Raw genomic sequence first — 21,764 nt, forward strand, 5'->3', positions numbered from 1 at the left:
TGGTACGATGGCAACTCCAATACTTATTCTCCCGCTGTACCACTGCCTTGTAGCTTCTTTTCAACAAAATTGGCGGCTCTTTCACTGAATGTTGCATCGTGAGCAAGATCTACTGCTTGGTGCCGCTCACACAAGCTAGCTTTTCTGGTATGAATCAGGGATCAAACGACGTGTTACATTAGCAATGACGGGAGCGCAGCCAATGACCATGCGTAATAAATTCTAGGGGGCACTTTCCACGGAGGCGAAATCCTTTATTGCGTGATGGTAGGTAGCCGTTCACTACGGCCTCTCTTTTTATTTTTGTTTACTCCCACATTCCTTCCTTTCCTCAAGGCACGGTTCAGGTGTCCGCTGAGAACTGTGACAGATATTGCACCTTTTCCTTCCTGTAAAGCAATTTCAATCGCCGCTGATTCCTGCTTTACTGTGACTTCTTCTGTATGCTGTTGCGGCACGGATGCCTGGATCAGACGCCAGGCGGGGTCAGTTTCGTATGTGCATGAATGACGTCGACTGGATATAACGTCATGATGACGTCAGTTCCGAATATTAAACATAACCGGATGTGACATCATAATGTCACATCCGGTCATGACGTCACCTCACGGGCAATGACGTCGCAATCGGTTGGTTTGCGGGGCTTAACGTCTCAAAGCGACTCAGGCTATGAGAGACGCCGTAATGGAGGACTCCGGAAATTTCGACCACCTGGGGTTCTTTAACGTGCACTGACATCGCACAGCACACGGACGCCACTCCGTTTCGCCGTCGCCAAAACGCAGCCGCCGAGGCCTGGATTCGAACCCCTTTATTATTATTATTATTTCTTTGGCACAGTAGTCCAGCGCCGTAACCACTGTGCCACCCCGGCGGGGCAGGTTTGGGTGGATTCATGTTTAGTGTGAACTGTGCTTCCCAATGTTGTAAGGTCGCCAAAGTGGCACTGCACCAGGCGATATTCACACGATGGAAGCGATACAAACCCTGCCAGTCTGATTCCCGTAGAACTTCGTCATTCACCAGCTGCACACACGCAATTGAAATGCGAAAATTGTCGGCGGAAGTGAAAATGTTGAAAATGTTATCATCCCTGTCCTGAGATAACCACATATATTTTCGTAACTCAATTTACAAAAAACAAAGAGTGGCGAGAATACATGAACGCTCGTATACCTTTGTAGAGACACTTTGTTCCTCTTTGATCATTTTCCCTTTGGATTCGTCTCCGCTGAAGTCTTTGACGTCAGTGCTGGAAGAACACGAGTTTAAGAGGTTACATTCTCATTAAGGATGCAGTAAATGTGTGCTGCAGTCGCAAATTTCGTGATCGTCGTTTCACAACTGGAACCAAATAACACAAATCAGGTGTCGTTTTGCCGAATGCTCTTGGGGAAACAGGACGTATAAATCTAGGAGTCTTTAGCGCGAAATATCTTTTCTTTTAGTATAATTGAGTCTATTCGTCTTTACTGCTGCTAGTAAAGATTCGTGCCAGTATTTTTTTTTCTTCGCTGCTTTATGAGGTGCAAATTTACAATACTCTGCCCTGCCGGAGTGGCACAGTGTTTATGGCACTCGACTATACTGTGCCCAAGAATGTGGGATCAAAACCCGGCCTCGGCGGCTGCTTTGCGATGCAGACGAAAGGAAAGGCACCCGTGTGCTAAGCGAAGTCAGTGCACGTTAAAGAACCCCAGGTGGTCGAAATTTCCGGAGTCCTCCATTACGGCATCTCTCATAGCCTGATTCGCTTTGGGACGTTATACCCCCAAAACCAATGCAAAACCAATACTCTGTCAGTTCGTTAGGGGAAATCAACCTACCGAATAAGCGACTCACTGCATAATGCTCTTTTAAGCTTAAATGGCCTAGATGATCATTTTTTCTACAATTTATTTTATTTCAATAAATTACACATATAAAAATGAATGGAAAGCGCATAACGTTAGTAGACATATTTTCGGATTAGAGGCCACTAACATTGTTTTTTGGAATATTTCATTGTCCAGCTGCAGCAGCGATAAAACGTGACTAAAAAGGATTCGGCTTCGCTCTTGCATGAGACATTAGCGTCAACTGTAGCTGCCGTAAAGATATGGGCTGACTCATGAAGTTAAAGCTAGCTATTAAACTTAGTGCATAATTCATTTTCCAATTCACACGCAAAGCCACGTGAACAATATCCGCCTTTAATACTGTGATGCTACGTTTCCCTTTTATTTCTTGTTTTCTAGCTGCGGAAACGTGCTGTCTCGATTTTGGCAAGTTTTGTTTTTGTCACTCTAGGAGCAATAAACTTGTGAATTATGCCGTCCATATATAAGCACGTTATGCGCAGCATTGACTGAAAGTCTCGTTAGGGTTACAACTGACCTTAACCCCTGCTCTTCACTCATCTGCTGCCCTATTTTAAACGCGCGAAGTTATATTGGTTGGTTTTTGGGGTTTAACGTCCCGAAGCAACTCAGGCTACGAGAGACGCCGTAGTGGAGGACTCCGGAAATTTCGACCACCTGGGGTTCTTTAACGTGCACTGACATCGCACAGCACACGGACGCTTTGCTTTTCGCCTCCAGCGAAAAGCTGCCGCTGAGGCCGGGATGCGCGGAATTATATCTGTTCGTGCAAGCGTGTAGCGTAAACTTCGTGGAGTATGGCTCACGTGTTCTCCTGTTCCAACGCTGTGGCGCCGGAGAGTCCCAGAGCCAAGGTTGCCGGTGCCCGGATGTCTTTGAGCAGCTGCGAGGTCCTGCTGTACGGGACACCGCTCTTGCCGCACATCAGATACAGCTGGTCAGCATGTTTCAGCAGATATCCCTGGTTGGTCACCAGCAGCCGTGTCTGCAAAGTAGAATATTAGGACATCTCTCAGCCAGCTCCGTAACACTACCTCGTTACGGCACCTTCCCACACATGAATTTTATGTGGTCGAAATTCCCGGAGTCCTCCACTACGGCGTCTCTCATAGCCTGAGTTGCTTTGGGACGTTAAACCCCACAAACCAACCAACCAACCAACCAACCCTCGTTTCGTTTTCTTTCTTTTTTTTTTTTTTTTGCTTTTCGTCTCGGGGCTAACAGTTCTCAATGTATACCGACTAACCCCAAGCGCGAACATTGAATCCACCTGTGCCCAGTTGATCGCCGTATTATTTCCGGCGCGGCTTTGCTTTCGAAGCGCGCAGTATATTAAAATGTACAGCAGTTGGGCATTCCAGTGTTGCTGAAATTACGCTTAAGTTATTGCGATGTGGACTAGCAGCTATGGCGCAGTAATTAGGGCTCTGTAGTGCTGTGACCCCGGCTTCCGCAGCTGCTTTTCGGTGGAGGCGAAAAGTTAGTCGCCCATGTGCTGTGCGATGCCAGTGTACATTAGAGAACCCCATGTGGTCTAAATTTTCTAAGCGCTCCACTTCGGCGTTTCTCATAGCCTTAGTCGCTTTGGGACGTTAAAATACCGTGAACCTAAACCTAGTGCGAAGTGGAAAGGGCGCAGTTCACCCTTATTTGACCGATAAAGAAAGAGAATGACGCTGTCTGGATGTTGAAAGGCTAGTCATGCCGACAGCGGCCTAAATGAGCTAAGGGATCCTGAGGGATACCTTATGGCTCTATCGCGTCCTACACTTAACAGAGCAGTCTATGTGCGCGCGGAATACACTACTGTAGGAGGCCAGCCCACTACAAGTGACCTTTGTCACTGGCAATGACACAGCATGTGGGCGAGAAAGAAAAGTGTAGGAGGGGGACGCAGCTGGAGAGAGGAGAGTAGTGGCGGAAGAGACAAATGCTGGTACGTAAAGCAGCAATTTGAGGAGGGGGAGTGTTGCGAGGGAACGGAGGAAAGAGTAAATTGCGTTATGACCTTCACGGAAATTCTCCATGGCTATCACTAATATTGTGGATGAAATATCACTGATTATAATTGTCTAGTTATAATCACTGCAGCTTTTTATAATCACTTTTTCTTTTCTAAGAAAAAAAAATGCTAACTGAGCAGAAGTAAATTTATCAATCGGATGCTTACACATCCACAGTTTCGGAACACGCTTATCACTCCGGTGAACGCGTCTGATCTTACGTCGCATAGCATAGTACTAGAAAAAAGAGCGAGACGAGAAGAGAACTGCTGAAACTAGTTCTTTTCGCTCATCGATAGTAGGGACGTGTTACACCATCTGGCGCCCCTCCCTACCAGCAAACATTCTTGATGTTTTTCTTCTTTGATTAGTTTTTCTCACGTAAATAAACTGTAAAGTGCCATTAAACCGTATTGGCTCTGTTGTCCTAATTTCTAAGCTTCACTCTTTCGTAGCTCTAACGTTCCTATACGTTGTCGTGACGCTGGGGCTATGTCGACCCGGCCTTCACTTGGTAGCGTGCAGAGACTCGGGGTTGAAGTAGGATTGAATCTTCGAAGTTGGTGAAATATGTACAAGCAGGTTTAATGGCACTTTGAGAAACTTATTTACAAGATTATTTACACGAAAAAGAAGGGTACATCAGCAAAATGGCAAGCGTTAAGAGTTCATAGCGAGAAGCGACTGGATGAGCCGTTTACCCAGGGCTCAGAGCGACATTTCGTGCTCTGCAGCGTCCTTAAAAACCCCCTATGTCCAGCCCCTCTCTGAAGATGCTGACCAACCAAATCCAGGGCACGCCCCTCAGGTATCGGCATCCAATCGAACACATCACTGCACTGATGGTCTGAAGCACTGACTGGTCCGGCATTCATTCGTTGGGCGTGATCACTTGTTGGCGGGAAAAGCTTGGGAACGGCGAGGAGAGGAGGTACATTTCTATTCTTCAGCAAAGAAACCACAGGCTGGTTCTGACAAGGGGTTTTACTTCTCAGAAACCCGAGTGCACGTGGCGCCGCATAGGGCTCCCAACATGGTCCCTTTTCGACAATTGCAAATCTTTCCTGCATTCCCGGGAAATCACTTAATGGCCGTATGAGTCATGCTCCTTTCTTGTCCTGCACGTCAGCGGACATGTCACTCTGTCGTCTCCTTTGGATAGGAGGCATTCATCACTGGAGGATAGCACTTCTCGACTGGAAGGGTGAACAAAAGAAAGAAAGCACTTCCTGCTATTTCCCGCAGGGGGACGTTTCTTTGTGTTTTTCCAGACGTTCTCTTGACAGGGTCAATTTGGCATTTGCAGGTTGTCCACAAAGCAAAACATGCTTACAAAACAGGATTCCTGGAAACAGGCTCACTTAGAGCCATTGGACCATCACCACATATTCACAAAACTTATCCATGCCCACAGGCGAACAATAGAGCGCGCAAATGCGGATGCACGGTCGTAACAGCCTCCTCCCCCGCCAGAAGAGTCTCGGAGGGCAGCAGTCGCAGCTGCTGCATGAAGAGACGACTTAATGGCCTGCACGTGAATGCTTGAAGCTCGCTGTTGCTTGTCGCGTTGTCTTGATTGTTGTAGGCCAAATTGCTCGAGCTGTCTGAAACTCAACCACATGTCTAAACAAGCACTCGGCTCCCGTCTGAAGAGACCAGGTCAAAAGAAAACTGCCATTGTTGTTCGAGAAAAGCCCACTCTCAAGACGTTCAGGACCCACGTATTCCTAGAAAACCAAACGTGCTGCTTTACATAGTCACACATATACAAGCGCACGAAAAAAAAAAAAAACCTGATTATCAATTTGGATACATGGTGAGGAACATCTCGGACCGCTTAGAAAGAGCGGCTAAGCGCGTCCGCATTCCCATTTAACTTCCCCTTTTTGTATCTTATTTCAAAATTGTACTGCTGTAAAATCAAGCTCCACCTAAGAAGGCGACTGTTCTTCGATGTCGCAGTTTGCAGCCAAGCCAGGGGACAATGGTCCGTCTCTACGGTGAATTTGGCCCCTCCAAGATAGCACTGCAATTTTTGAATGGCCCATACAATGCAAGCGCACTCTTTCTCTGACGCGCAATAAGCTCTCTCTCTAGAACTCAGTTTTCTGCTCAGGTAGAGCACGGGGTGCTCATTACCGTCGTCATCTCTCTGGCAGAGAACAGCACCTAGCCCTCGATCACTGGCATCACACTGGACCGTGAATTCTCGGCCATAGTCTGGAGCTCGCAATATCGGACGGCTAATCAGCACAGCCTTCAGGTTTACGAAGGAGGCTTCCTTTTGTTCGTCCCAGACTACATTTGTCGGTTCTGTCTTGTGGAGAGCGTCGGTCAGAGGGCTAGCCAAAGATGAATAGTTAGGGATGTAGTGATTGTAGTATCCCGTCAGACCCAGGAATGCTCGAATTTCCGTCTTCGTGCTCGGCCGCGGGTAGTCTGCTACCGCAGAAATCTTAATCTCGCTGGGTTTCCTGAAACCTTGACCTACATTGTGACCCAAGTAGTCCACGGTCGCCCTTGCCAGGCAACATTTCTCGGCCTTTACGGTTAGTCCAGCTTGACGCAAAAGGCTCAGTACAGCTCTTAGATGTACCATATGGTCCGCCCATGAGTCGGAAAAAACCGCAATGTCGTCTAAATAAGGCACCGCGAATGTTTCACACCCCTTTAAAACCCTATCCATGAGTCGGGAAAAACAAAATGGAGCATTTTTGAGCCCGAAACTCATCATTGTTGGCTGGTAGCTGCCCGTCGGAGTGACGAAAGCCGCGTATCTGCTGGCGCGTTCAGTGAGCGGTACTTGCCAGTATCCTCGAGTAAGGTCCAGTGTAGTCACATATGCCGCTCTACTGACCTGTTCTACTCTCTCCTCAATATTCGGAATAGGATACACTTGATCCCTGGTGAGAGAATTTAGCTTTCGGTAGTCTACCACAGGCCTAGGGTCTTTACCTGGAGCTTCTACTAAGATCATAGGCGAAGCATAATCGCTTTCCGAGGGTTTTATTACTCCCAATTCCAGCATGCGAGTTACTTCCCTATCCAGAATTTCTCTTTGCCTTGGAGAAAATCGGTAGCACCTTGATCGCACTGGCACGTCTGAAGTCAGCTCAATATCGTGCTCAGTCAAATCAGTTCTGCCTGGCCTGTCCACGAAGCAGGCCTCAAACTCTGTTATTATTTCGCCCAGATTGGACAGCTGGGATTTCTTTAGTTCTCCTCTCTGCTCCGTCTTTCTGAGAAGCTCCTGAGCGTTGCTTCCTTTTCCGCTGAGGCAAATCAAGTTATCCCCCATCTCCTCGGGAAGGTTTAACGTTAGATTTACCACGGCTTGCTCCATAGCTAAGTCCTCTCGGGTTCCACTTAAAAGTCTCGTGAGATTACTAGACACTGGCGGCAAGATGTTACTCTCAAGAACGTCCTCATTCCGCGTCTCATCAAGCTCGCTTTTAAGTTGACTTATCTGAGATGCCTCGCTCTCAAAGTTTTCCGACCCGCTATCTTCCGCATCGACCACAGTTTTAACTGCCGTTTCTTCCGCTGTGGATTTTTCTGGAATGAGCAGTGTAGCTAGTTCTCGCGCCTTTGAACGTGTTAAGGCTGGCACAACTCTGTCTCCGAAAAGGATGCCCCTCTTTCGCAGTAGCATGTCCGATTTGTTGGAGAACAAATACGGATAGCACTTAGGAAGCTTTCCTGAAACGGCAGCCTCGGTTGTTAACTTGCCGAAAGGGCCCTCGATGACCACGTTCGCGATTGGCAAGCACACACTCTGTTCCTCCACTACCTGGCGGATCCACGCACACTGTCCTGTATAGTCGGAAGGCGACACATACACCGGATGGACAACATCCATCGTTGCGGCCGAATCGCGCAGTACCTTGCAAGGCTTCCCGTTGACTACTAGGTCATGCAGGTAGGGTTCTAAAAGCTGCATATTTTCATCGCAGTCCCTGACATACGAGAAAGCAATCTTCTCTTTCCGGCAGTTGACGGCAATGTGACCCTGCTCATTACACCTAAAGCATGTGAGCGGCTTCCTAGCCCCAAGCATGTTCTTTGTGTTCTGCGCGTTGGTCACTTCCCCACTTTTCTCACTGCCGTCCTTTCTAGGGCGTTTGCCTGAAGAAGTCTTCCTTTCTTCGTTTGCAAATCTAGCAAAGTGCCTTTTCTGACGGTTATTCACCCTCAACTTGGGATTGCGGGGCCTATCCACTGCTGGGTTGCTGAATTGTCGGCGCGAAGCGTACCCCTCAATGAGTTCGGCAGCTTCAGTTGCCGACTTAATGTCGCCTCGGTCCTGTAACCAATTTCTTTCTTTTTCTGGCAGGCAGTTATAAAACTGCTCCAAAAGAATTCGCTCGACTACAGCGTCCCTATCACTGTAGGAATCTGTGCTCTTTAGCCACTCGCCCAAATTTACTCTTAAATTGTACAGGAATTCAGGGTAACTCTCGTCCCTGGACTTAGTAGCGTTCCGAAAACGTTGTCTGAACGCCTCGGCGCTAAGCCTATACTTTCTCAGAAGGCAAGCTTTGACCTTCTCGTAGTTGTCCGCGTCCTCCTTGCTTAGTCGCGCGACAACCTCCGCTGCCTCGCAGGGCAGAACCGTCAATAATCTCTGAGACCAAGTGTCTCGCTGGAAGGACAGTTTTTCGCAAGTTCGCTCAAAGTTAGCCAGATACAGACCGATATCCCCTGATATCACATATGGCTGCATGTACTTTGACATCTTGAAATCTGTCTCCTTGTTGAGAAGAGGTACCGCTAGCTGGGGACAATCGCCCGACCTCTTGCTCAACTCTAGTTCTAATTTCCGGAGCTCAATGTCTAGCTTCTTTGCCTCTCTTTCCCTCTCACGTTCGCGCTCCTTTTCCTCTTTTTCCCGCTCCTTTTCCTCTTTTTCCCGCTCTTTCTGCTGTCTGAGCTGCTCCTTTTTTTGACCGATGAGGTTCCATGCTTCACTGAGCTCCTCATCATCGGTTCCCAAATCTGTGATTGCCTTTATAATCAAAGGTTTTCGTGCCAAACCACTTGTATCAATTCCCAATTCCTCACACAATAGCAACAATTCCGGTTTCTGCAGCTTTTGTAGGTCCATGATCGCTCCGAGTGTCGGCTACTTCCAAAACAACAGTGCAAACTACCAAACCTAAAGGCGTTTCAACACTTTTTACCAGTTCTAAAATCTAACCCTGTTCTAGAACCTGGTCCACATCAGAAGAAAAGCCAAGCACTCACCCACACATGCGATCGATGTTCCGAGCTGCTCTCTTGTTGGCCGATTGTTGCTCCTGCTTGTTGCTTGAGATGCCACCTCCGATCACCAGATGTTGTGGCTTGTAGATTCTGATCCACCTCGAATCACCAGATGTTGTATCTTGTAGATCCAGATCCCACCTCCAGTCATCAGATGTTGTGGCTTGTAGATTCAGATCCCACCGCTGCCACCAGTTGTCGTGACGCTGGGGCTATGTCGACCCGGCCTTCACTTGGTAGCGTGCAGAGACTCGGGGTTGAAGTAGGATTGAATCTTCGAAGTTGGTGAAATATGTACAAGCAGGTTTAATGGCACTTTGAGAAACTTATTTACAAGATTATTTACACGAAAAAGAAGGGTACATCAGCAAAATGGCAAGCGTTAAGAGTTCATAGCGAGAAGCGACTGGATGAGCCGTTTACCCAGGGCTCAGAGCGACATTTCGTGCTCTGCAGCGTCCTTAAAAACCCCCTATGTCCAGCCCCTCTCTGAAGATGCTGACCAACCAAATCCAGGGCACGCCCCTCAGGTATCGGCATCCAATCGAACACATCACTGCACTGATGGTCTGAAGCACTGACTGGTCCGGCATTCATTCGTTGGGCGTGATCACTTGTTGGCGGGAAAAGCTTGGGAACGGCGAGGAGAGGAGGTACATTTCTATTCTTCAGCAAAGAAACCACAGGCTGGTTCTGACAAGGGGTTTTACTTCTCAGAAACCCGAGTGCACGTGGCGCCGCATAGGGCTCCCAACATGGTCCCTTTTCGACAATTGCAAATCTTTCCTGCATTCCCGGGAAATCACTTAATGGCCGTATGAGTCATGCTCCTTTCTTGTCCTGCATGTCAGCGGACATGTCACTCTGTCGTCTCCTTTGGATAGGAGGCATTCATCACTGGAGGATAGCACTTCTCGACTGGAAGGGTGAACAAAAGAAAGAAAGCACTTCCTGCTATTTCCCGCAGGGGGACGTTTCTTTGTGTTTTTCCAGACGTTCTCTTGACAGGGTCAATTTGGCATTTGCAGGTTGTCCACAAAGCAAAACATGCTTACAAAACAGGATTCCTGGAAACAGGCTCACTTAGAGCCATTGGACCATCACCACATATTCACAAAACTTATCCATGCCCACAGGCGAACAATAGAGCGCGCAAATGCGGATGCACGGTCGTAACAACGTTACCAAGTAGAACACTGGTTCGAGCAATCCTGAGCACACGTCATAAACTATGTCTTCGATGGTATTCTGATGTGGGCACTTGCCATTTGAATTTGTCCTGTGGGTGCAAGCTTACTTCAACTTTAGGGGCAATGTAATTTGCATCAGCAAATTCCAAAAAAGCTCATCGCCTAATCAAGTTTCGAATATTTGAATCGCTTTAGTCTGGGAAGTGTAAGACTTCTGGATAGCTGAAGCACTTGTTTCATTGCCCCTCTTCCTTTCCTTTTTCTTCCTTTTCCCCTTCTACGTGTATAGGGTTGCCACTGGACATCGCCTAGTTAACCTTCCTGCCGTTCTGCTCTTCTGTTTCTCTTTCTCTGGACAAGCGATACTTGCTTATGGTCTATTACGTAGAAAGTATTTCGCACACCATTAATCGTTGTGTGTTGCCAGGTATGTTTCATGCTCGCATTTCACCTTTAAATACAATATTATCTGGGGAAAGTAATTGCCTCACCTAAGCCAATAAAGTAAACGCAGCAGTGGGCGCTTGAGCCTCAAAACCATTTTGTGCACCGTGGAAATTTTGTGCGAACGCACATTTTTCGCCACGTGCGGTGCAGGGAATTAAACACTGCCTAGATTCGCTGAGTATAAGCCGTGCTATTCGTTCGTGCCCAGTGTATGGCCGCCTACTATACCTACTTATAACGGGGCCACCTACCTTGTTCCTGAGCAGGCCGTTCTTTCCGAGCAGCTTCTTGAATACCTTGGAGCCGACGTTCGGGTCGAGCGCGCTTAGCGGGTCATCGAGGACGTAAATGCTGCTCTGATGATATGCCGCCCGGGCCAGAGACACACGCTGCTTTTGGCCACCGCTTAGGTTGTAGCCCTGCGGAGTGATGCAGATGTGTGCAAACTAAGTGGCGCATTGACCATTGCACTGTAGTCGCGGCTTGACGGGGGTCACAAATGACGAATAGGGTGGCTGCCTAGACGGCGTTTTCACAACGATCCCTTGATCTGGTAAAGGTCGGGAGGAGCCTGTGAACGCACTTGATCGCGCTTCATCATCGGTTGTTCGCGCGAAGGCAGCCACCAATTTCTAATATAATTGTTTGTTTTTTTTGTGTGTGTTACTGAAATGGCTTTCGAGGGATAGTATAAATTACCAGCTTGCGTCATTGTACTGTTAACTACATCATAAAAAAACTTCAGTTAGCTTTTATTTATGACGTCCATTTTGCATTTTTTGAATGAATTCTTCCGCCATCTTCATCAGTCAGCAGGGTGTTACGCTCAGCGGCCATGAAAATCTTTGGCACCGCTATGGGAGAGCCTCGTGCTCACGGCCGCCTCACTGCGGTGCTGTCTGCAGAACTGCGTCATAACTTGGCATTGTCTCGATCGCGAGGGAACATTGCGATTGATAATTTGACAGAAAATTTCTGCTTTGAATTTAATTTTGGGCATTCCGGTAATTCAATATTTGTGCCTGGAATCATGTAATCCAGTTGTTACTAGTTGGCATGCCGTCCCGGCTACAGAGGCTCGACCGGGAAGTCTCGTTCGTTCCCTGCGAAATGAAACTCTGCTGCCGTGGAAAACAAAGCAGTGCGCTCAGGTGCTCCGTGCTAGGAATGTTTTGAGGATAAATGAAGGGACACTGAAAGGGAGTTCGTGCATAAGGATAGCCATTGGTACTCATAGACGTAGAATCGATTATCATTCTCCTAGAAGAACTTTCAACCCAAAATGGGCAGCACCAGAAGTATTGGTGATTTAAACGGTCCGTACGTTTCTCCTGGCAACTTATTCACCAAAAAATGTGCAATTCAAAAGAACTGCAAATCGCTACCGCGCTGCGCTCAGAAAAGCGCCAGAATCCAACCAGGCTCAATTGTAGTTTTGTTTTGGCACGTTTCCCGCCACGCCGCATAGGCAACATATGATACGGTGGAAAGGGAGAGGCGCCACGATCTCGTGTCAGGATGTGGCGTCACCACCGATAATCTAACATTGGTGACGGCTGGGCTAGCGCAGCGTGTTGTTTATTGCGATGCTAGTGAACTAATAATCACATCGTGAAGCAGACTTCGCATACGCTAAATGATGCCATATGCAGGGTATTCGGATGAAAGCCCAGCGCCGCGGTTTGGCACAATTGAGGCGCGAACGGGACAGATTTAAAATGTCTGAACAATCAACCAGCTTTCAAAGCCTTGTACGTGTGTGAATGGTCAGTGGTCTTTTTAAGACATAATGCTCATATCTGACAGTCTTTTACGGTGCCTTTCTGAAATACTAATTTGTCGCTGTTGATTATAGTGTATTACCTATTTGTCTTAGAAAGACCAAATGCAAGTTAACTTAGAGCGTCATCGCATTATTTTCACAGTGTTACTTTGTGAGAGCACTACAACCTCATTTAAGTGTAAATATGAAATTTACGCTACTCAAAGTCCACTCACTTTTTCGCCAATTTCAGTCAGGTCTCCGGCAGGGAATGTGCCCAAGTCCTTGATCAGGTCGCACGCCTCAAGAACATCTCTGTAGAGGATAGGGTCGTAGTACTTGCCGAACAGGATGTTGTCGCGGAGCGTTGCGTTGAAAACAGTGGCCATTTGTGGCACGTAGGCGATGCTACCCTGAGAAGTGGCATGCAGGCTATTCAGCAGACGCAATCTTGGAGTGGTTGTTATAATCAGTTAGTGGTGAATCGCTTCAAACTACGGGGTACCTTTATTTCGCCTATGAAAGGACAGTCTATATGCATTTGTTTCTGCATTTTAATCTAACTAACCAAGCACGCTATGTCCAATTAAGCTTGTACTCGTCTGTATAGCGTTCAAAAATACGACAGAACAATGTAAGCAAATGTTTAATACAGCAATGTTGCTTTCACGTGCGAGTAGGTGTTTTCAAACATTAACACAATAGGCACATTGATGCGGTGAGTGGCAATAAGCGTGACATTAACCGAGAGGCTTAGCTGAGTCGTGTATGAAACGGTGGCGGCTGGCTCGAATAAACAGACAAGCAAACTGGAGGGGGGGGGGGGGGGGGTACTAACCTTCGACTTTAAGACGATAGCACGACAGTTTGAATGGCTCCCGTTGGCCGCGTCCCCTTTGCGGATCCTCTTTTGCGCGCATGCATTCTTCAGACCAGATCGCTAAATATGTAGTTCATGAGCCCTTGCGTTGTCTTAGTTTGTCCACATAGGCTAGAGTATCAATTCTTTGGTACTGATAGATTTATCGTCATATGCTCATGTGGTCAGGTTTTGCGCACCTTGGCGTCTACTTGCTACCTGAATGCTGTTCACTGCTAACACTGCTTGATTATTCTTATTGATAACATCTTCACCCCTTGTACATTGTCTTTTTCTGTTCAGTTACAGGCTTCTCATATACTTGTATTATCTGATTTATTTAGATACGTGTTATTGCCGCAATGTGCATTTTTCTTGCGTTGTGTATTCAGTGTAAATGTTCTGTATGCCCACCTGCTTGGGTCCCGTAAGTGAGCCAGCAGTACTGAAAATAAATAAATGTGCCTCCAATGTTTCATACACAGTGTTCCGCATCTTTATCGAAACCATTTTACGAACTTTTTCTGCCTCAACCGAGGGCTTTTTTGTGGTGAATCCTTGCAGAAAGCTTGTGCCTTCTTGACCCTTTTGTTGCCTAGTAAGTCAGAAAAGGTGCTTCCTTATTTTTTTTCGCGCATGAGGAGAAGCCAGATTGAGAGAGCAAAAGACGCCAAGGCCGTTTCCGGTTGGATGGATGAATGGATAGAATTTGGGAGCGTCCCCTTTGAAACGGGGTGGTAGCAGTTGCTATCATGCTCGTTTTTTTCGCTGTATCTTAATTGTTGTTTTAGATCAGTTAACTATGCCATCATTCCATTTATTGATTTTTTTCTTTCTGCATTAGTACCATTATGTTACTTTTCTGCTTTTAAGCCACCAATCTTCCAATCGTTTGTGCTAGCTTCCACCTTAGGTTCATTAATCCGGCCACTGGTATCTCTAAACCCCAGGGACTAAGGAATAGTGACTGTACCTGCATCGACTTCCGGATGGATACCATCACATTCGAGCAAGATGGTTAATTGTTTCTGTGCATTTACCACATACTGCACATGTGTCATCTTCATGGTTGAATTTCTTTTTGTAGCTGCGTGAGGATTAAGCATTGTTACAAGAACAAGTGCGGAAGTTTGCAGAACAAAGGCACCCTGATTTAGCTTCAAAAAGTAGGGCGCTGCCTCTTGAGTTATCAAAGAAAGCATCCTTCCTGATCTGCCTTTTCCACTTCCGGTATAATTCCACACTCTGTTTCTTTTCCATCGAATTTATCCAATTCTTACACAACAGATGGATGAATGGATGGAATATAGGAGCGTCCCCTTTGAAACGGGGTGGCAGCAGTAGCTATCATGCTAATTTTTCTTCCTATATCTTAATTATTGATTTAGAATGGTTAACTAAACCACCATTCTATTTATTAAATTTTGTTCCTACATTACTAACATTATGTCACTTCTCTGCTTAGCCACCAATCTTCCAGTCGTTTTTTGCTAGTTTCCACCGCCGGTTTATTCACCCGGCCACTGTTATCTCTAAAGCCCAGAGCTTCAGGAACAGTGATTGCGCCTGCACCAACTTCCGGATGGATACCATTACATTCGAGTATAATATGGTCAATTGTTTCACTGGAGTTTCCACATACAGCACATGCGTCATCTCCATTGTTAAATTTCTTTTTGTAGCTGCGTGTTCTAAGGCACCCTGATCTAGCTTCAAAAAGTAGGGCACTGCCTCTTGAGTTATCAAAGAAATCTTCCTTCCTGATCTGCATTTTCCAGTTTCGGTATAATTCCACACTCTTTTTCTTTTCCATCGAATTTATCCAATTTTTACCTTCTGTGTTTTTCACCTGTTGCTTAATGCTCTTTATTTCTCCGTCCTTGTTACTAGTATACTTACTAGTTAGTTTCCTAGTTCTTTTCCTCCATTGTGAGTCAACGCTTTTTAGGTACAGGTATTTAAATACCTTAGCTGCGCATCTGTTACTGTCCAATTTCCTCAGGGATTCCTCATATAATATTTTACTCTGAGCTTCCCGTACTTCGAAAGATGCCCAGCCCATATCTCCCTGTACCGCCTCATTTGTAGTTTTGCCGTGGGCACCTAGTGCTAATCGTCCAACGGATCTCTGATTTGTTTCTAATGTCGACTGTACCTCTGATTTTAGGCACAAAACCGCATTTCCACAGAACAAATATTTGTGGCGCCACCTGGCGTCGCTGAAGAAAAGCGGCGATCTCTAAAGCGCCGAGGCAAAAGTGGCATGCTTAGTGATGCTAGATGCCGCCACTACTGCCCTTATCCGGAATATAGGCGTTAGTGCCTCGTCACAGATGGTTCTGGCAGTTCTCGATTCGCATCATGCGCTGACAAACCAGGTGAGCACCACTGTAAAACTTTCTGCGTATTCAAAAGGGTCAACAACGCGCAAGCTCTTTGCGCAGTGTCACCGAAAACGAGGCTGTGTTTTGAGGCGGCAAAATTTTTCAAATCGAGTCAGACATAATTGCAGAACACCGTATACTTTGAGAACGCATTCGTAAGCTACTGCATAGTGTGAAGACCGTCTTGCATAGGTATAAAGTCCCACTATAATCAAGCCTTACAAACGTGCGTGTGTGGTCTTGCGTGGTCTCAGACTCTGAATGCAAGGGTCCCAGTGGGTTCTACCACCCGACTATAAATTCTCGCTTTAGCCAAGTCGTATGGAAGGACGTTCCTGCGCGTACGCAGGCGTGTCCATAGGCCACACACAAGCTATAGGCAAGCTGCAATGAAGTTTGCTGTGTCGATCGCCGCGCCGTAACACATATCCTTGCGAGAAGAGTAAGTACTTCTGAGGTGGCTTTTTAGGGCGTTCTCACGCCACCTGTATGATCTTACAGGGATCATATTGCATGCTCCGTCGAAGCTTTGCGTGGCGTGTGTATAATAACTGGGCTACATCGAGAGCACCTGGGAAAGGGCGTTATCTGTCACACGCGTATCTATAATGTTGCTGAACATGCTCGGTCGTTTATCGCGAACCAAGCTGCTAACAGCAACATTTTTGAGGCACGCTGCGGTGCAGTTGCAGTGCCACCAGGTTCCCTATAGGTGTAGCGTGCCTGACACGGCATCCGAGACCACTGGAAGGTTGAGTCTTATTCCAACTTCCGCCCTCAAATGAGTAACTAGAGTTGGCAGCCGCTCCCAAACTTTTGACATCATGTGGTCTTGTTAAGTCGCAAAAGAATCAGTGCCCGGCCGTGCCAACTGCCAGCTACCACCAGACAATGCCTTGCCCGTGATGTTACGCTCAGGCCGCATTTTCTGAGTAACAGACCTTGAACGCTATCGTGTTAAAACTAGCCGAGATAGTGACGGTGCACCGCCGGTGCGGCTCGCTCATGCACCAGCTGCACTCTAGATTCAAGAGGCTTTCCCAGGCTTTACGCTCATATTACGCCACACCATTCGAGCAATTTAGCTTGCTGGAGATGTACTGACGTAGACGTATACTGGTTTTCCGGACCCCTCCTGCGCACGCGCTCTGACACGGGTGAGTGCAATCGCGGCCACTGCGCCTGCGTCGAATGTGGTATACGGTAAACCGGTATACGTCTACGTCAATACGTCTCTGGCAAGCTAAATCTCTCTCTTAACCGGGAGAGCGACAGGGATATTTGGCATCGACATTATGGGCGTCGTTGCCGGCGCTGGCGCAGTAAACAAAAAACCACGAGCATGGCGCTACGTCTGGCAGAAGCTGTCAACCTGGGCCTCTCCTTTCACGTGGAAGGATGATATCAGAGTCAGCTTGCCAGGATCCTTGTATTCACATTACCTCTAGGCCACGCAGGCACGCTTATATGGCTTAGTTAAAGCGCGGCCTCTTATGTGGGCTGGTTTCCTAAGTTACCGCGTCATGCCCCTAAAGGCGGTGCTCAAGTGTTCCGCGTAAAGTGGTATGATGCCATTAAAGGTTTGCTTGCGCTTACAATACAGTGACATCAGTATCAATCGCGCTAGCGACAGGTCTTGATCACGAGATTGAGCATTTGGATCTTCTTTTTTTCCAAGCAAAATAAGATGTATTTCAAACATTTGTTGTGTTCAGAACTTTACTGTAATGGTGTTTGCATGAAGAGGAAGCTCATAGCAGCCTTTTTTAGTCCTAAATTTTATCTCATGCCCTGGAAATGCATATCTGTCCTTGTACTTGGGTGTATGCCGCATATTGTTTAGCTTGACATACCTTCGGTTCATCACACTGAACACTGAAGAGCAAAGAAAGAACTGTGCGAAATAGACAAGGATGGCGAAGAGGCGAAGTCGCTGTAATGAACCCACTAGCCCGACAATTTCGTACTGCAGAAACATCCCTAGAGTGTCTTTTTCTCTCGGATACTAATGGCCTACTTGGCTTTCAGAAGAATGCAACCGATCAATAATTATTAGGGTTATGTCGTTGTGTAAATTAGGATATTATTTTCGTAGCTCGAAATATTTCCTGTCTTTAATCTCTTCTCCTTGTATAATTATAGAAGTTATACTATATGGCACATGAAATGTAAACAGTAACCCAAAAAATTGTATTGGCAGAAACAGAACATCGGGCAAGCCTGCCACATAGGACATGTCTGTTGTTACGCGGTGCCTAAATAATATATGGCAGGTTATCTTTTAATTCTTTTGTTTTATTTCTTTTCATTCGTCGATGAATATCATTCCCGTCACTTTGGTAATGATAAATATTTTCGATTGGGAGGCTTTAGGCAGGGCTAGTTGTGGCCACTACAGTCATTTCTCCCATCTCGTGTTCTTGAAGGCGAACCAGGATTATACTTCGCGCTTTTTTAATAAAATAACGGACCTGCTTAAATAGCACTAATGTGCTATTGCATCATTTTTGTTCTTTTATTTCTCAATTCACTGCGTGCATTTGTTATAACTGTGTTTTTGTTGGTAAACTTGTTCCTTTATTGATTGCAGTCCACTCACGCATTTATTCTTTGCTTCATTGACATCTTGCATTTGTAGCTGATGCTCTGCTATTGTATAGGGGATGGGAGTCCAGTCAAGCTATATAATTAGCAACCATTTCTCTAATAAAATAAATTGGTTCATTTCATTTTAACGTTATTGATGGCAATGTCGGCTGCAATGTGCAGGCGTACATCATTGATATGTGCCCTTTGTTCGGTCAGCAGGGCCCGCTATGTCCCGAGTAAATTCTTTAAATGACTTTTTCTCTGCGAAACATATTTAAAGTTCTCGTACGTAAAACAGCTGCCAAGCTACCTAAATGAAACTCGTGACCTCTAGTGGTGTAGCTGCAGACTTGCCACTAATCCATTGGATAATGCTTTCAGGTAAGATGACTCTGAGAAGTGCTTGTAGCTGGGCGTGTTTTTGCATATTCAGGAAGACACAGGAGCACGAAAAAGGTACACGGATGTAGAAGCGAGCAGGTCGAGCGCTAACTTCCAGCGGATTTTTCTGGTACTTAGTGCTCGTCCTGTTGACTTTTACGTGCGTATAACTTTTCCCGCTTCTATGTCTTCCTGAATAAGGTGACCCTGTCCGGCCTATATCATTACGTGCATGCTGTATTCATGTATTCTGTGTGTCGCACTCACACTGATGCGAACGGTGCCTTCGACTCGATGCAGGTCTCCTAAGATGGCGGAGAGGAGGGTGGACTTGCCACTACCCACGAACCCCACAATGGCTACAAGGGAGCCTGCTGGAATGCTTAGGTTTATTCCTTCGAGAGCTGGCGCACAGTCGTCCCTGCTGCTCCGGGCGAAGGTGCAATCCTTGAGGAACACTTCGCCTGGATAGAAAATGGCTGCGGTTGCTTGAGGCTTCACAGGCTTTCGCGCGCTAAGCTGCAAGCCCAGCCTCCCCCTAATCGCGCGCAGTTGTTTATATAGTCTCGTCGCTTCAGGAAATCACAGGCGATAGATACGATCGATGGCGATCAGAATGCCATATCATATGGTCCCCGTCTTTGTATGCGATTTGTGTTGAAGAAGGTTCAGCCCCAGGAATGGCAAGTTCTATTTAGACTTTACATATTATGTGTTTGTACGCTTTTTAATTCTTTGAAAATATTTTGAAAAATTATCTAGATTGAAAAATGTGACACTCGATAGTCTTGAAAAGTAGGATTCAGAGCGGCCACGTTCTCGAATTTGTGTTCGCAGGTTCAAGCATCAGCCTGCTCTTTCGTTTGGTATCACTTGAAGGTGAAAGTTCATGACTGCCACGATTAAGGAACATATTGGATGCATCAGCCATCTTAAGAGTGGACTATTCGGTTGGGTTAACTGCAATGTTCTCAGTATAGGTTTTTATTTTTTACAATCATACGCGACTGTTGCTGCTTTTTAGTGCACTCTCTCTAAGCTTTTGTGCGGTCCCGCATACCTTGGAAGAAGTGAAATAAATGCAGCCTCAGCTGGGCTCAAACCAAAAGAAGCACGAAAAGATCACTTTCTATGCATGAGAGCACTGTGCGATTGCCGCTTTTTTTTTTCTTTTACGGCATTCAAGTACAACACTGACAGGCTTCTAGGTGTACATGACTCGGTGCATCTCGGGATCCGATAATGAATAGTGACTCCGGCATCTTGTTGTCACTCTGCCTCCACATCGAACTTTCAGGAGACACGAACGTGCATTGAATAACTTTAGCCGGTTTATCTTGCGCAGGATAACATCACGAAGGTCAGGGTTCGGGCTAGTGGTAATATACATGAGGTTCCATAGCGCAAAACACAGAGGGGACACAACGCGAGCGCTGCTGTATCATGCTGCTTTTAGACAAAATAAACAGTCCCATTAACTATAAGGGATCACATGGAACTGCCTTAGAACCTTCCGCTGTGACAAAAGTCGCAACATATAGTGTCTTTCCGAGAGTCCTTTGCAAATGCCTCCCCCCACCCCCCTCGCGCCTCTGCGTGACAGAAGAAAACGTCAACACGGCAAAGCACCGATGTAGTTTCAGACTGCTAGCATAAGCTACAGTGCCCTGACCATGAGCCTCTGATTAGCGGAAATACAAGTTCCCAGAGGCAAGGTCGACGCAAGAAGCTTAAAAAAGAGTGTTTGCGGCCTACTGAACACACAGTAAAAGAAATAGCATGCACTCTCTTTAGTACACTAAGCACACTGCTGTCAACATATGTCACGAGAAGCTGTCATTAAATCGGTACAGGAAATAACACCTCAGAAGGAACGTGTGTCATAGTTTTCTAGAGAAACTATATCAACCATCTAATAAAAAGGCACAGTATGGGAACGGAATGTCTCGGCGACTACTTTAAAAAAAGCTGCACTGAGGCCCTACACGTGTATGGCCAGTGGATAGAAACATAATGTGGAAATGGGCATTCAATGTCCTTTTAACTAGAGCTACGAAGAAACGTGACAGCTGCTCACAGGGACTATATACCACTGCGTAGGAAAGGGCGCGTTTCGACTGAACAGCTCCGGCTGCATTGCCGAAAGAAGTTGTTGCGAACTCTATTTGCTCAGTAAACATCACACGCTATTTATCAGCACACTACTACGTGTTTGTTGGCTGTTTGCTTTTGTACGCACGTTGTGTACGCATCGTTTTAGTATTTTATTTCTTAAGTTTGACTTTGTAGTTCCTGCAGTGACCACGACTGATTTAAGGTGATACTCCACAGGAAAACACAGGCAAGTCTTTGATCATAGGGAAGAACTTGCTGTGCTCAAAGTGCGCGAAAAAATGCTTAGGTCGAGAAAATTGCTTCCGCTGTAATCGTAGCATATGGTTGCTGTTTGAAGCGCTTATAAAAGCTTTGAATGTTGATATGCTTGTATTTGAACGCCATACCTTTCTCAAGAGCAAGGTCTGTGCCCTGAGATTTGTCGTCCGAAGCATCTTCACCCGTACAGAGCCCAGCCACTCTGCTCAGTGCCATGCTTGTCTATTGAACAAAAATAGGCGAGAAAAGCTTACTATAAACTGTGTGAGCTACCTTTAGGTAGTAATCTAGTGAACTACCCCCGCATTTTGTTTAACTAGTGCTTGCTGCAGCAAGACACAGATTTGACAGCTAACTACCGTCAGCTCTTGGTACTTACTGGTGCAAAAGTTTTCTAAAGCGTAACAATAAAAAGTGTAGTAGCAGAAAAGTAAAAATAACTGCCATAGTAATGAATATTATGTCCTCCTTATCAATAAAAGATATGGCCTAGAACGGTGACCATTTGTGCCGCGCTGCCTGAGTATAATTACTTATTTATGCACGCTTACGCAGTTCTAGGCTCGCACAGTGGCTGTTCTTTCATTTTACCGTATGATTAAGCTGGCATGTTCTTGTCACAAAGCTCCGCCTTCACGGTAGACAGAGGCGCGGG

The 21,764-nt window shown here is 46.3% G+C and overlaps 1 protein-coding gene across 1 annotated transcript in view; it reads right to left on the bottom strand.

Annotated features, from left to right (window-relative positions):
* Nucleotides 1-21,764, bottom strand: part of LOC146178704 (multidrug resistance-associated protein 1-like) — a 76,199-nt gene that overhangs the window by 27,160 nt on the left and 27,275 nt on the right. The window contains exons 12-17 of the mRNA XM_084580013.1: nt 21,238-21,331; nt 19,004-19,200; nt 12,760-12,936; nt 11,013-11,180; nt 2,666-2,844; nt 1,177-1,252 (exon numbers count right to left, since the gene is read on the bottom strand). Coding sequence (XP_084436139.1) covers nt 1,177-1,252; nt 2,666-2,844; nt 11,013-11,180; nt 12,760-12,936; nt 19,004-19,200; nt 21,238-21,331 — 891 coding nt within the window. The remainder of the gene's footprint in view (nt 1-1,176; nt 1,253-2,665; nt 2,845-11,012; nt 11,181-12,759; nt 12,937-19,003; nt 19,201-21,237; nt 21,332-21,764) is intronic.

This window comes from Amblyomma maculatum, chromosome 9 (assembly GCF_055883805.1).
Source record: "Amblyomma maculatum isolate TAMU_Amacu chromosome 9, ASM5588380v1, whole genome shotgun sequence".
NCBI classification, from domain to species: domain Eukaryota; kingdom Metazoa; phylum Arthropoda; class Arachnida; order Ixodida; family Ixodidae; genus Amblyomma; species Amblyomma maculatum.